At 39.6% G+C, this 13903-nt stretch overlaps 2 protein-coding genes across 3 annotated transcripts in view; both read right to left on the bottom strand.

The window, feature by feature from the left end:
* Positions 1-13903, bottom strand: part of LOC108143646 — a 45435-nt gene that overhangs the window by 28799 nt on the left and 2733 nt on the right. The window lies entirely within an intron of this gene.
* LOC108143691 (vicilin-like seed storage protein At2g18540) lies at positions 11437-13540 on the bottom strand. Its single transcript, XM_017268217.2, has 3 exons — positions 13113-13540; positions 12723-13046; positions 11437-12179 (listed from the first exon to the last, which is right to left on the bottom strand). The coding sequence occupies exons 1-3, from the start codon at positions 13156-13158 to the stop codon at positions 11623-11625; spliced, it is 927 nt and encodes a 308-aa protein (XP_017123706.1). The 5' UTR covers positions 13159-13540; the 3' UTR covers positions 11437-11622.

The raw sequence follows: 13903 nt of genomic DNA, 5'->3' as shown, positions 1-13903 counted from the left end.
CCATCTTGATTTAACTGTTAAAACTCAGTTTATTTGGGTGAAGCTTCCGATACAATTTTCGTTTTTTCTTTTCGCTTGGCTGTGACTTCGTTTACATAATGTTGGCATGAAATTAACTCCGATATGGTCAGAGATAATGAACTTTTGTCCTATGGGGGATTTATTAGGATTGTTTTCCATCTCAATCGTTGGTTTTTGTGGCCTTTGTGCCAAAAGCTTGTTGTATTATCATTAAAATGGCACTAATGCGAATAACTTTCTTAACAATCTGCGGTTATACTTCAGAAGCCTTGGCTGTAACCAAGTTGTTTCACTTCCTTCTCACTCGATTGTGCCTTCCGCATATGAAGAAAAGAAATTATGCTTACCGCAACTGACAACGGCCCCACACACAAAACAGTTTAATTTATTACCCCGGAAAACTCAAGGTTAACTCCACTTGACGTCTTTTCCTCAATGACGCGGCTTTTCCCCGCCAACTTGCCACTTGCCACTTTTCCACTGCACTCCAAATCATTTCCCATGCGAAAACATTGCGAAAAACACACAAAAACAAAGGAAAATCATTAAAATCTCAAACATACGAATGTGCAACTGTTGGGCAAAAACGGAGAGAAAGAAATCCGATTATATAGCCATATATAACCGAGGAAAAGAAGAGTCAGCATCTGCGACTGCGTTAATTATGTGCATTTAATGCTTTAATTAATGTTTTCTATTGAAAGATGAGACAGCTTCGATGCAGTGAAAGTTATAAACACTTAACGGCAATGAAAGAGTGAAATATTTTGCTCGTAAATATGCTTCAAATGTTAATTGATAAACTCGCCAACTTGTTGTGCGTGTGTTTTGAGTGGGCAGTGGCCAAAATATTTGATTATGGTCTGAAATTGAAGCGGGTGAAATTTGTAACTCGTTGAGATTGTTGTGGGATGCAAAAGAAATGAGATCTATATGGTTAAATGGACTGAAGAAAGTAATCTCTCCATATTTAGCACGTTTTTAAATGAAGAGCACCCAACGTGATTCAATTGTTGATTGCTTATAAACTGTAAAAGAACTGAGTATTTGAAGAAATTCTTTCCATTAAAAAACCAATTAATCCCAAAACCCCATTATTAGCTGCAAAATCGATTCGCAGATGGCTTTTAAAAGGGTATAAAAGCAGATATAAATACCTCGTATCGCCAATGAAACGGTAGTTTTGTTCTAAAACTTTTGTCTAGGAAACGCATAATATAAACATTGTATGTGATTATAAATCAATCCAATTTTTGGTTTTGTTTCCATACAAATATCAACCGATAGACGGCCAGGGCCAGCCACTAATTTAAACCGATGTTTTATTTATGAACTCGGTTCTGAAAAGCGTTGACACGCAGAACCCCAAGAAAACAGACAGTTTACTCTAAGGTTTACCTGGCTGTAACAATGGGCTATCTTCGGGTCGTAGCCGCAGATATTTCTGTATCCATTCGGCACCTGCTTATTAGTTTCTGGTCCCATTATCCACACAGGCAGATAAAGACGGAAAGAAATTTGCAATTTTAATGACGTTCGGTAAGGTAAGGTAAGGTAAGTTAAAGTATGGTTTTGCCGAACCGCAACCTTATATAACCCGGCGAGTGCGAAAAGAAACCTCTCCGCCGCCCAGGCAGAGTTAGCTCATAGTGGCAGCGCACAGTTTATGGCCCAAACTAAACGTGCACTTGGCTCGAATCGGCTCTCGAGTCGGCAGTCGCGGCTTTTGCTTTTCCTCGGCCATAAACCGAGAAACAAGAAATTTCAATTTCAAATTTAAAGCGTCTAACTTTCGCTTTCCTCCTCAAGGAGAAGCCGAGATTTCTCGTTTCTCATTTCTCGCCGAGAATTCCTGCGCTGCAGTTACCACATTTTCCGACTTGGCCAATTCCAATTAGCAGACAGGCCGCAGCAATCCACACAAACAATAAATCAAAATCTAATAAAAATAATACGAAAATTTGTTGCATGTGCTAATGTTTCTGTTGCTGTTGCTGTTGCACTAATGCAACCGGTTGCAGCCCAGGCAAAAACGAAAAAAAAACATACTAAAACCAAAAAAAATAGAAAAAGAAACACCAAATGAAACCCCCAAAACAAAACTGCAAACGACAACCAGACAACGACTTTCCATTTTCAAATGTGTTTGGGAGTGTGTTTCTATATTTTGCTGGGTCTGCAGCCTTCGGGCGGCCAAAAGATACGCCGGCAACTGACCACTGCAACACCAACAGCAACAGCAGCAACATCGCAGCTTCGACATCGACACAGCAGCAACAACTTTTCATTTCGTTTTTCACGCGGCGCATGCCAAAAAAAAAGAAGCAACTGGCAAAAGATTATGATAGAGAATCGAGTAGGAGAAATCGGTACAAGAACTTTGGCATATGCTTGGTTATTTTATACCCCCAAATGGCAATTCAAGGCTTACAACATGTATTTTTTATTGATTGGAATTGCTGTACTTTTGTAAACAATTTTCTCTTTTAGTGAAAGGCTACATAAATGTTCAAGTCCTGAACATTTAATTTAAGCTTTAGTACGCCTAACTAAAAGGTTTCATAAAATATTTGAATAATTGTATGTTTACTGTGGTCTTATAAGCCAAAATTTTTAATATTATTGTGTCTATAGATAATTCCTTTAACATTATTTTATTACCTACTTCTTTATAATTTGTATTTTATATAAACCCAATTTAAGCTTAGTAGTTTTTGTAAAAATTATTTTTTAATTAAAATGTACTTCCCATTTCATTTGACTTATCAATTTTATAAGAATACATTTGATGTTTAAAGCTTGGATTCGGCATAATACATATTATGTTACATATCTTTCCTCATGTTTTAATTTCCAAATGATTTTTTACCTTCTCCTTATAATTTTTACTTTACGTAAACCAAATTTAAGATCATTAGTTTTTGTAAAAATTATTTTTAAATTTAAGTTTACTTCCCAATTCATTTGACTTCATTTAAAGCTTGCAATCGGCATAAACATAATTTATATTACATAACTACATTTCCTTGTGTTTAAATTTCCCAATCATTTTCACTTCAAGGAAGCGTAGACACACTTCGACTACGAGACTGGTCTATTGATGTTTTTGGAAAAGTGCAAAACGACGAGGCAGCTTGGACAATGTCTGAGCTCTGTCTACGCAGCTGGATGTCTCTTAGCCCCTCCATGCCCCACTGCCCAAAACTCTGGGGAGTTGTAGTCAAAGTTGTGTGGCAAGTGGCTGGCTGTGTTGACAATTTCCAAGCTCTCTGGCTGCCTCGGTTGACCGGTCTTTGCCTTTCGTGTTGGCAAATAAAAACGAAGAAGTTGCCACTAAGTTGTGGCCACTCGTGCTGTCCCTTTTACCCAGCCATCAGCCAGTGGGTTATTGGTGGGCGCAATCGAAGTGTATTGCACTTGTTGCTTTTGCTTTCCACTCACACTCAATTATAATTGTCGAATGCCTTTTTTGGCCAAGAGCAGCGGAAACGTTGGTGCTGTTGCTGCTGTTGCTGCTGTTGCCGCTGCAAATGCAATTGTAATTGTAATTGCTGCTGCTGATTGTGCACTTGCCATAGAGAAACGCCGACGACAGGTTGTAACTTGGACTTGTTAATAGTTTTGACCGCCGTAGCGGTTGTTCTGCCTTTGAAAACGGAAGCAAAGCCCAAACAAAAAATAAAAAAATAAACACCAAATACCAAATACAAGACACATAGCCAAAGCCAAAGCCAAAGCCGCCAAAGTTGCTGTCGATGGATGACTCAAGCATAAAATTCTAAAGGGTCTTTACACTTTGTCTGCGGGTCTTTGATTATGCGAACCAACGCGAGTCGTGAATGTACTTCCGTCGAAGTCGACTTTGTCTGATCTTTCCTATACATATATCCGACTCTTTAATGTTTAGAAGAGGAGGAGGAAGTCTAAGTGCAGCGGAAGCTGGTTAGGTGTTGAGTGTGTGTTGAGGTAATGCCATTAAAGAGCTAAACAAAATCCCCTTAAAATGTACGTTATCCAAAGCGATGGCAAGCTTTCCATAAATCTTCTTCACATAAAAATATCAATTAAACTCGGGACGACAGCTTTTAATGATGTTTTACCTGCATATAGCCTTTGGCTTAATATTTATGAGAATTCGTGATTGTTCAACCATTTATCATTTATGAGAGTCGCGTGGGCAAACAGGTGAAGAAACAGAACAAAGAAACAGAACTCTTATTCTTACACTAAACTAAAATACAGTTTCTGGATTGAAATTTATAAATTTGTAAAATTAAAAAATATGATACAACAATTAATTTTGAATAGAATAAAAGAACAAGAGGAATGCCATAGATAATCTTTTTTAAAAATTTCAATTAATTGTGTTGTCTTCCCAAATGAAGATTGATTTCAATATGACATATATTTTTTTCCGTGTACCCTTTAGTACAGTTTAGTGCAGTTTTTTGACCCCTTTGCAGTATTTACTAATTAACCGTTAACATTACCACCAGCACCAACTACCTATTCAACCTGCTGACAAATTTCCTTATGAGCTGTCCAAGTCTGACAAGTTGACGCCTTGGAAATTGTCAACGTCATCTAAGCCAAGCTAATGTTTATTGCCGCTGCTGTGGGGCATGTTTTTTACCGTTTGTAAACTGTCATATTTCTTGTGGCAGCCACAGCAAACGAAGCAGTTAATTTGTTATTATTTTGACATTAATTTGTTGATGATTTTTGAATGGTTTTCACTGCTGCCGTTCGACTCTGCATAATTTATTCAGATGTATAAATAACAAAACTGGAAATTCTATTTCCCCAGGGTACAAAAGAGATGGAAATACATAACTGAAGCGGAAACTTTTGGGAGAAAAAGTTTTGAAATCATAGAACCGAGAAATCATATTAAAAGTTTAATTTAGAACTAGTCAGAAACAAAAATGAATTTGTTTGTTACTTTAACTAAGTTTAAAATAAGAGTTTTCTTTACCAAGCTACAATATGTATTTTAATCAGCTGTCGGCTGCATTTAGTTGTACAACTCACTTAATTTTATCGTTGTTGAAAATTCGTTACCCATACATTTGACCTTTAATTGTATATTTTATGAACGCAAGAATTAAAAAAAAAGAATGGCGGAAAAAAAGGGACCAAATAGTTTCATTTAACGTATTTTATTTTTGCTGACGTTCGCCTACCGAAGGTTAAAGCACAAATTATGCAAAAGGTTGCGAATTAATGTATTACCAACTATTTTCAACGTTGCAGCAAATATTCACGCAATTTCCTGTCTCCGTTGCCAGCTGGCCAAAAAATGCGATCATTTTGTGTGGCATGCGACAGCGAACGTTTTTCGTTTTACCAACGAGAAATATTTCTGGCTAATTACGCCACTCGCTATCATTAACACATTTCTTAGTCATCATTCTTGGCCAGTCCTCCGCGGCTCTCTTTCTGTTGACCCAATTTTCCTGACAAACAAAATAACAGTAGCCGTCCACTGTCCACTTTGCCCACTTTGTCCACTGTGCAACTGAATCAAGGCGACTTTTACCCGCGCATTGAAATTAACATTTTTTGCTGGATTTCTTCAAGCTGCTGACAGTTGCAAGTCGCAAGTTGCCATTGCGACTGCAATTGCCTCTTGAGCAGCGGTCGAGCATTGCAATTAAATGTGAGATTAATTTGTGGATCAGCAACTTGTTGATGCCCAGCGGCGTTTGGCGGAAAATGCAAGTGGAAAAAAGCTGGTGGCTGGTGGAAAACGAGGGTGTTAAAATGGGTTAAGAAATGAAAATTGGATTGCGGTCGGTGGGAAAGGAGTTCAGGTGGACTGCTTGTGGCTAAAATATGTTCAAACATAGTTTGGATTTGCTGAGAGTACTGGTAAAATTGAAAAACTTTCAAACGGAGCAGCTAATTTATTACAAAACGCCTTAAAGCGCTAAAGAAAATTCGTATTTTGGTCAAAAGCATCGACAATTTTAGCTTAAGTAATTTACTCTTGAACTCAAGCATTCTCAAAATAGGTAATATCAAAGTTGTATTTCTAATAAATAAATCAACAAAAATAAAACATTATTCTGTAGCTTGTACATTTTTAAAATTGATTGTCATTTTTTTTTTTTTTTTAATTTTTGTACTGACAGCTCTGGCCAAAGAAAGGTGCCTTGCCATTTGATAAACTCACCAAAGTATACTTTCAACGGAAACGATTAAGGAAAATGGAAGTGACGAAGAAAAACCTGACTCACCTTTGGCCAGAAAAACGCCCCAATCGACTGGCACCTGGAAAAGCGAAGGCCAGAAAAAGTGTCGCCAAGTGTCGCTCATTGTCTGGTTCGACACGTTAACCGCGGGTTCACACGCTTTTTATGGTGGCCACATTAACGTGGCCAACAAATGTTGCCAAACGTTTCTTGTGCTGCGGATTCGGCAGATCATCATCATCATTATCTTCATCAGAAGCAGCAGGCGGCAATTAAAACGCGCGCGAAAGTAAAACGTTTTACAGTTAACAAAAGAAAATAAAAGAAGAGATACATATATACATATATAAAGATGAAGAGGTTGCAAAAGCAGCAACAAATTGCATATTCAGAAGTCATCAACAAATGGTTTTTATTGCACTCATTACCACCGCAGTCTCTCGCTTTTGTTTGCTTTCGCTGGACTGAACGAAAACAATTTTCGTGCTGCATTTACCAAATGAAATTGAGCGAATATTAATACGTTTTTTTTTGTTTTTCAATCATGTGCAATTAAATGCAAATCAGTACGTAATAGCCGCATGGCCGGTACTCCGCCCCAAACTCAATTAATCTCCCGTCCGCCAGATGAGATATGAAATATTGAACAGTGTCAAGGCTTTAATTACTTTATTACCCGAGATTCCGCCTGAGGAAAAACGGGAAGAGACAGGATCGAAGGCGGTGGCCTTAGCGGTACTTTGACTTAAGGGGCCGACAAAAAATTAACCAAAAGACAAATCGCTTACGCCCTCTCTTCCAATTTTGATGTTCGGCTTCTTCCTTCAGGAGGCCGACATAACAATTTAGTGTAACGCTGTCTCTACAGCATATAGGTTCATAAAAACGAAAGAGATATATGCACATGAAATATAATTTAATTTATAACAAAGCTCAGGCGCAGGACATGCACAGTGGAAACCGGTTCTCAAAATTTTTAAAGGATCAATTTAAATCTATTATACCATTTTTTTGGGATTCATGTTAAGGTGTTTTAATTGACGAAGAAATTAAATATAAGAAACGAGATAATTCAGATACCTTTATCAGTCTGCTTTTACAGACTTTTCATCGATAGGTAAAACGACATGTTAACTGATTATAAACAAAAATTAAGAACATTTTCCATTTTCCATAAAGTTTGGTTAAGACCTCATAAATAAAAAAATGATAAAAGAGTATTCACGAACAAATTAAACATAAGAACGAGATTGTTCAGATATTGAATTAAAAATTTTATCAGTCGGTTTTACGGACTCTTGACGAAATAGAAACTGATAATAAAGTTGAGAATTTCTAAAGTAAATATGACAAAACAAAACTTAAGAACATTTTCCATAAACTTAAGAAGATAATTGTTTTTAATAAGAGACTAATAATGGAGTATTTCCTTTAAATCTTATATATCCCTTACACTCACTTTACATGTCCTCCTAATATTACAAAAGTCTCTTTCTCTCCCAAACATCTCAAGAATTTTCGAACCACTCCCATGGCTTTGGCTCCACTGTCTCGCGTTTCAATGCGAAATTTGACGATGGCCACACAACAAATAAGCTGGAGTATCTGGACAGAAGGCAGCCGAAACCGGAGGCCACACACAAGAGGCGGATCCGAAAACCCCGAAATGGAGCCCGAAAAAATGAGAATTAAATATAAAATGCTGCCAGGGCTGAGCTCAGCTCAGCTAAGCTCGGCTCCGAAAACTGAGGTTCAGCTGTCGGGCTTGGTCAATGAAAAATTAATTAAAAACCCTGCCCATACGTCGGCCAAGGAAAGTAACTAGAGAAATGGCTCATTACAATGATTACGAATATGAGTACGAATGGGAAGACGAGTGAGTCAGGCTACGTGCACTGCAAGCCAAGTGGAGAACCACAACGCGGAGAAGGCCTAGAACAAGTCGCACCGATTGATTTGCGAGAGTGGAGCATGGCGAATTGACCCACTGTAGCCGAGACGAGAAGAGACGGCTGTGGAGAATTGTTATAACTGCGCTTTGCTCGGCTAACTGTGGCAAGACCTCAATCCAGATACAAAACGCCGCTTGGCACGTTCGCGCCCGCAGTTCTCTATTCTCGATTCTCGATTCGCGGCTCTGAATTCTCCAGTTTCGATTTGTTCAAAATAACCCCAAAAGGCAAAGCGGCCAAGTGGCCAGTTGGCCAATTTGTTTAATTACTGCAACGCTTATCAAGTGAGAGTTCCAATTTGTTTTGGCGGGGAAAGTTGCCAGTCAATGAACGGAAAATGCCTTCTAAAAGAAGTCAAACGGGGGAAAAACTGGTGACTGAGAGCCCAGGTCAATAAACTCTGATTCATATTTCATAATTGGAGGGCACGAATATCTGGTATTCAATTTACCGACTTTGTGGAATAAATCTCGTATCATCTTTATGCAGTACCATAAATAAAAGGGAGTCCCAGAATTTAGAGGCTGTAAATGCTTTGTAAATGTAAACGCTATCACGAAAAAAAAATCTAGCCACCGATGCAAATATTTACATGCAAGACCCGATAAGACACGATCTAGATTTAGAGTGTAAACTCATAAAGTCAGTTGTAAACGCATATTTGCTTTGATAAATCTGAGATAAGTGCTTTGTTTTTGAGCAGAGTAGATGCAATCGAGGGGATTTTCATGACAATGTGTTCCAGTTAAATTGGAATTTCTGCTGCTGCTGCGGCTGCATCCCATTTCCATGGGCAACGCCCCTGCCCGGAAGCCTTCAACTGGCGGTGTTGCAACTGGGTAAATGCAGCTACTTTTACTTTAGACCAATCTCTCGCTCTCTTTTTTTTCGAGCTGTGCTTGCATAAGATACTTGTTGGGGCACGGGCATGGATACATAGACACACGCCCCAAATAAACCACTAAACCGGTGACACTCCGCCTCCGCAGCACTCTTCTCCTGCCCCAAGTCGTCCCAAGCGCTCCACATCCACATCCAAGTCCACTCCAATCCACTGCAAGTCGGTGCCCCGCGAGCCGCTAATTCAAACAAATTGCAGCATAAATGCATTATAAAAGGCAGAGGAGCTGCTGCGGACGACACAGTGTGACAGTAATAATGTCACTCGCAGTCACAAATGGCCGATGGGGAGGGGTCTGGTATGGATATGGATGTGGATATAGGTGGAATAGGGGATACCGAAGCGTGAATGCCAGTGATAAATTAGCTAGCTTCAGCGGGCTGGTCATGTGTGGGCACTGTACAGTGGTCACTGGGACTCGAGGGCCGGAATCTAGTGGCTTGTATGGTTCTTAAAAGTTCAAATCCTTTTCTTTTTACTTATTTCCTATCATAGCTTCAACTTCTCAAACCCCCATTTGAAACCCAAACAAGTTTAAATAGGCAAATTTAGATATGTAAACGGGAAATTATTATAGCCGTCACTCGTAAATTAAAAACTGTAAAAGGTAATAAGGTAGAAGGAAGCGATTCAGACCCTTTAAATAAATAAATATTCTTGAACAGCATCAAATATAATGCAAATATAAAGAAATTAATCAGCAATGTTTGGTTTAAGTGGTGTCACAAAAAAGTTGTATATTGTTAATTAATAAATCAAATATATAAACTATATGCTTTGAAAACAAAATTCCTTTATTTAAGAACAATTAACCTTTATATTAAATAAGGAAAATATTCCTAAATTTATTGCAATTTTTCCTAAAATCAATAAGTTAGGTTTCCTGAGTGTAGATGTATTAAAATTTAGGAATTATCTAAATAGCCCATCATAAACTATAAAATGTTTGATTACCACTTAAATAATAAACTTCTTTAAAATAATGTGAATCTAGTGCTCTTATTATACGTTTATTGCCAGTTAAATTTTATATTCTTCCATTGGATTTGCCAGTTAAACCGGCAGTAATCAGTGCATCATGATCTAACATCTTAGATTTTTTTAACATGTTTAGGAATGCAATTTGACCACATGACGCATTTGAAGACCCATCAAAAATTGAATGGCACGCACGCTGGGTAGATCCCCTTCGCCAGGTCATTGAACCCCATTGAACCAGAATTCTCTTCGCCCTGCCAGCTAATTGATTGTTCTACTCCATTTGATAAGCTCTCGGCAATTGCTCATTTCTGGCACAATCGCGGCACTCATGGTAATGGTTAATTACACTGACGATCTAGCCACATGCGACCCACTGTGCCGCATTGCAAGTTGCAACTGTTGCCAGTTTCTAGATGCTAGATGCTAGACGCAACTGCAACAGCAACAGCAACTCGGTGGCTGACAAGCAAGTGTTTTGTTGTAGTTGCTGCTGCTGATGTTGCTGCAGCTAATTTGATTAATGATAAGCCCGGCTTAACTGAGGACGATTATGATTCATTATGTGCGCACAAGCCGGCACACTTAGCGCAGAAGATACAAATGCAGATACAGATACATTGGCCGAGGCCGGTGATCCGGAGAATCTGTCTATCGGTAGCGAAATTTCATTAAATAGATTAGGGGGCCTGCCACCAAACCAAACGAAACCGTGGCGAATCCAAGAAAGAACACTACTTTATTGCGATGAACAACAAGTGGTCGTTGTTATGCGAACACTGTTTGGAGCACTGTTTGATGCGTAATTGAAGCCACAATTGAATTTGCTCTGGGGGCCCATTCTATGCCATCTGCTAGATACAATTTCGCTGCCTTTGATTACATGCAATGAGCCATTTCCTCTATGGCTCACTGTTTACTGCCCCACAGACTGTAAATGGCAGCTCTTTACTCGGTGCTAACACTTGAAATCGGGCTTTGGGCCAGCATTTTGTTGTTGCACCTCATTTGGGCCAAAAACAGAGCGCTGGCTTCATGTGGCGAGGCAAGCTGTTAGTAAAGTGGCAGAGCGGAGATATATGATTAGGCTTCCTGGTCGATTTGGATTGGGCAAGGTTTCTCTGATCAAAACATGTTCTTATTTAACAAGGAGAACTTTACTCGCATTTATGGGAAAAATAATTATATATTTCAAATGTTTATTAAAATTTGAATGGATTTATTTATCTGGACTTTCATTTAGTTTGGAGCCCAATAGTTTAGTAAAATGAACAGACTGGGTAATACTGGTAATATATATTTTTTTGAGATCAAAAGGAATAGGTTCCTCCTATAGGAATAAGAATCATAACCTTCCTACTTATAAAAACAGAACAAAATTGTCTAATGATTAACTCCGGCCAACAGCAAAGAATTTTGTTAATTTATTAAACAGTATTTCCAGTGTTTTGGGGCTATATTCTTTAGGTTTTTTTTGTATTTGCCCGACTTTTTGTAATAATATAGTTTCTAGCACATTCTAATAGCTGATGTGGTGTTACTGTAGGTAAAGTAAATTGAAATTGCCTGAGATTTCTTAGTTTCCAGCTGCCTTTCTGGCCTTTTCGGCCTCTTTCTCGGCCTTCTCCTTCTCCTTTTGCTTCTCCTTTTCGGCCTTTTCGCGTTCCTTGCGCGCCTTTTCGCGGGCTTTCTCGCGCTCGGCCTCCTCCTTTTCGAGCTGCGCCTCCGTCTCTTTGCGCTTGCGGTCGCGCTCCTTGTTCCTTTCGGCCCTGACCTTGGCCTTCTCCTTGCGGATCTTGTCGCGCTCCTTCTCCTGCTCCTCGAGCCGCTTCAGCTCGTCCTTCTCCCACAACTCGAAGGCCTCGCGCTCGGCGGCCAGCCGCTGCAGCTCGTCCAGCTCGGCATCGGTGATGCCGCCGTCCATGTCGCGCTGCATCAGGTCCACCTCCCGCTCCATGGCCACCTTGGCCCGCCGACGCCGTACGCCCAGCTCCTTGGCCTCCACTGCGTCCTGGTGGCGCTCCTCGCGCGCCTCCTTCTCCTCCCGCCGACGCTCCTCCTCGATCTCAAAGTCCTCCATCTCGTCCTCGGTGTAGGGATACTCGGGTATGGTCCAATTTAGACACATGATACCTGAGGTTAGCGTGGTTAGTGTAGGAAAGTGCAGGAAATAGCGATCGAGGAACGAATTGATCAAATATATCTCGACTTTCAAAATGCAATTTTGGATACTACTACACGACTTATTAATTTCCGCATTAATTTGAGAAACTACTAAAAAAATTTAATTCTAAGATTTAGGAAATAAAATCATAATATTTTGTTTTCTGAGTGAAGATGTATCAAGATATCACATTATGAACTGAAATGTTTGGTGACCACTTAAATTAATTAAGGCTTCTTTAAAATAGCGTGAGACTAATGCTCTTATAATAAGTTTATTGCAAGTTAAAGTTTATGATCTTCCATTAGAAATATCTGTTAAACCGACTGTAATCAGTGCATCTAAGAGTTGTATGCAATTTTCAAAATATTTTTAAAGTATTTTTACCAAAATTGAATGGAAACCGATATTTTTGCCAACCGTGATAATATATCCCAGTTGAAAACTAATAGTATCGATTTAAAATCAAATCGATACAATTTTATGCGTACTCCATACTCAGATATTCCTACCTGATGACAAGGCATAGCCCAAAGATCCCCCTGCCGCCAGGGCACCGGAGATCAGAATAAGATTATAGCGACTGTTCTTGGCCGACCAGGCCTTCATGAAGTCACCCTCCGGCTTGGGGCAGTCACTAAACACCGCGTGCTGTCCTCCGCTGGCAAAAGTGCCCGGTTTTCGCTTCTTCTCGCCACCAGGACATTGCGGCGGCTTGGAGGACTTGGGCGGTGGCTGTGTGGCCTTCACGAACTTGGGTGGCGGTGGGGGAGTTGGCGTCTTGGCCGCCATTCGCTGTAGCCCAGTGTTGTGGATCAACATCTGGCCAATGCGTACTGGAGGGGAGGATCAGGGAGGTATTAAAAACCATTTTGTACGAAAATCATGCGGCTTTTACTCACATCCCCTCTGGAGGCGCTCTTTGGCCGTTATTATAAATCGCGACATGGTTCTTTCTCGTCACTACCCGCGAATTCTCTTCTCGACCTTCGTGGTCTTGGGAAACAGTGATTTTCAAGTAACCAAGTGTTTGTCTACTAAAATATAAAATTTGTTCCAGTGACTAACTTAAAAATCAAATCGATGACAAAATCAATTGTTGCTGAGTTCAGATGAGGGTCTCCTTCGTTCGTATTGGCCGTCCTGAGCAGATGGTTTTTTTACGTAACCGTTAAAAAATTATGCCGTCCAAGATTACTTGCAGCAAATTGGTGGTCTAAAGAGTAAGTGTACACAAGTGACACATATAAGAATTTACGCTAACACTTTTTACCAACAAATTAAGAACAGTCAATAAAAAAATTAGTAAGCTTATTTAATGGATAGATGAAAGACTACTTGATCTAGCTATCAGACAAACAAAAATCCATTTCAACCAGTTAGATCAAAACTTCAGCATGATGTGTTTAGGGTTCTTAGACTTTTTCCTTAGAGGTAAATCGAAACATTTTCCAAGTACCGCAAGTTCTCAAAATCACTTTTCCCGAATTCTCCCAAAATGCAGTAAACCAGTTTTTAGCAGACTGCACTTCGTTGGTGATAACAAGCGAGATACACAAATGTACAACTAGGAAAAATTGTGTACGATAATTTACACAACGGTTTTCGTGTAAGACACAAAAGTTCGGCCGATAAGAATAACATAACCCCAGAAGACCCCAGAAGACCCCGGGACCCACACCCCATTAGCATG

Source organism: Drosophila elegans, unplaced genomic scaffold, assembly GCF_018152505.1.
Source record: "Drosophila elegans isolate 14027-0461.03 unplaced genomic scaffold, ASM1815250v1 contig_758, whole genome shotgun sequence".
Classification (NCBI taxonomy): domain Eukaryota; kingdom Metazoa; phylum Arthropoda; class Insecta; order Diptera; family Drosophilidae; genus Drosophila; species Drosophila elegans.
This window is presented reverse-complemented; position numbering and strand designations above follow the sequence as displayed.

Bases quoted from the DNA above. Each gene is read 5' to 3' on its own strand.
- LOC108143691 (XM_017268217.2), bottom strand. From the start codon at position 13,158: ATGTCGCGATTTATAATAACGGCCAAAGAGCGCCTCCAGAGGGGAT. The intron at 13,047-13,112 runs GTGAGTAAAAGC...CCTCCCCTCCAG, and splicing joins AGAGCGCCTCCAGAGGGGAT to TACGCATTGGCCAGATGTTG. The intron at 12,180-12,722 runs GTAGGAATATCT...CGCTAACCTCAG, and splicing joins GGGCTATGCCTTGTCATCAG to GTATCATGTGTCTAAATTGG.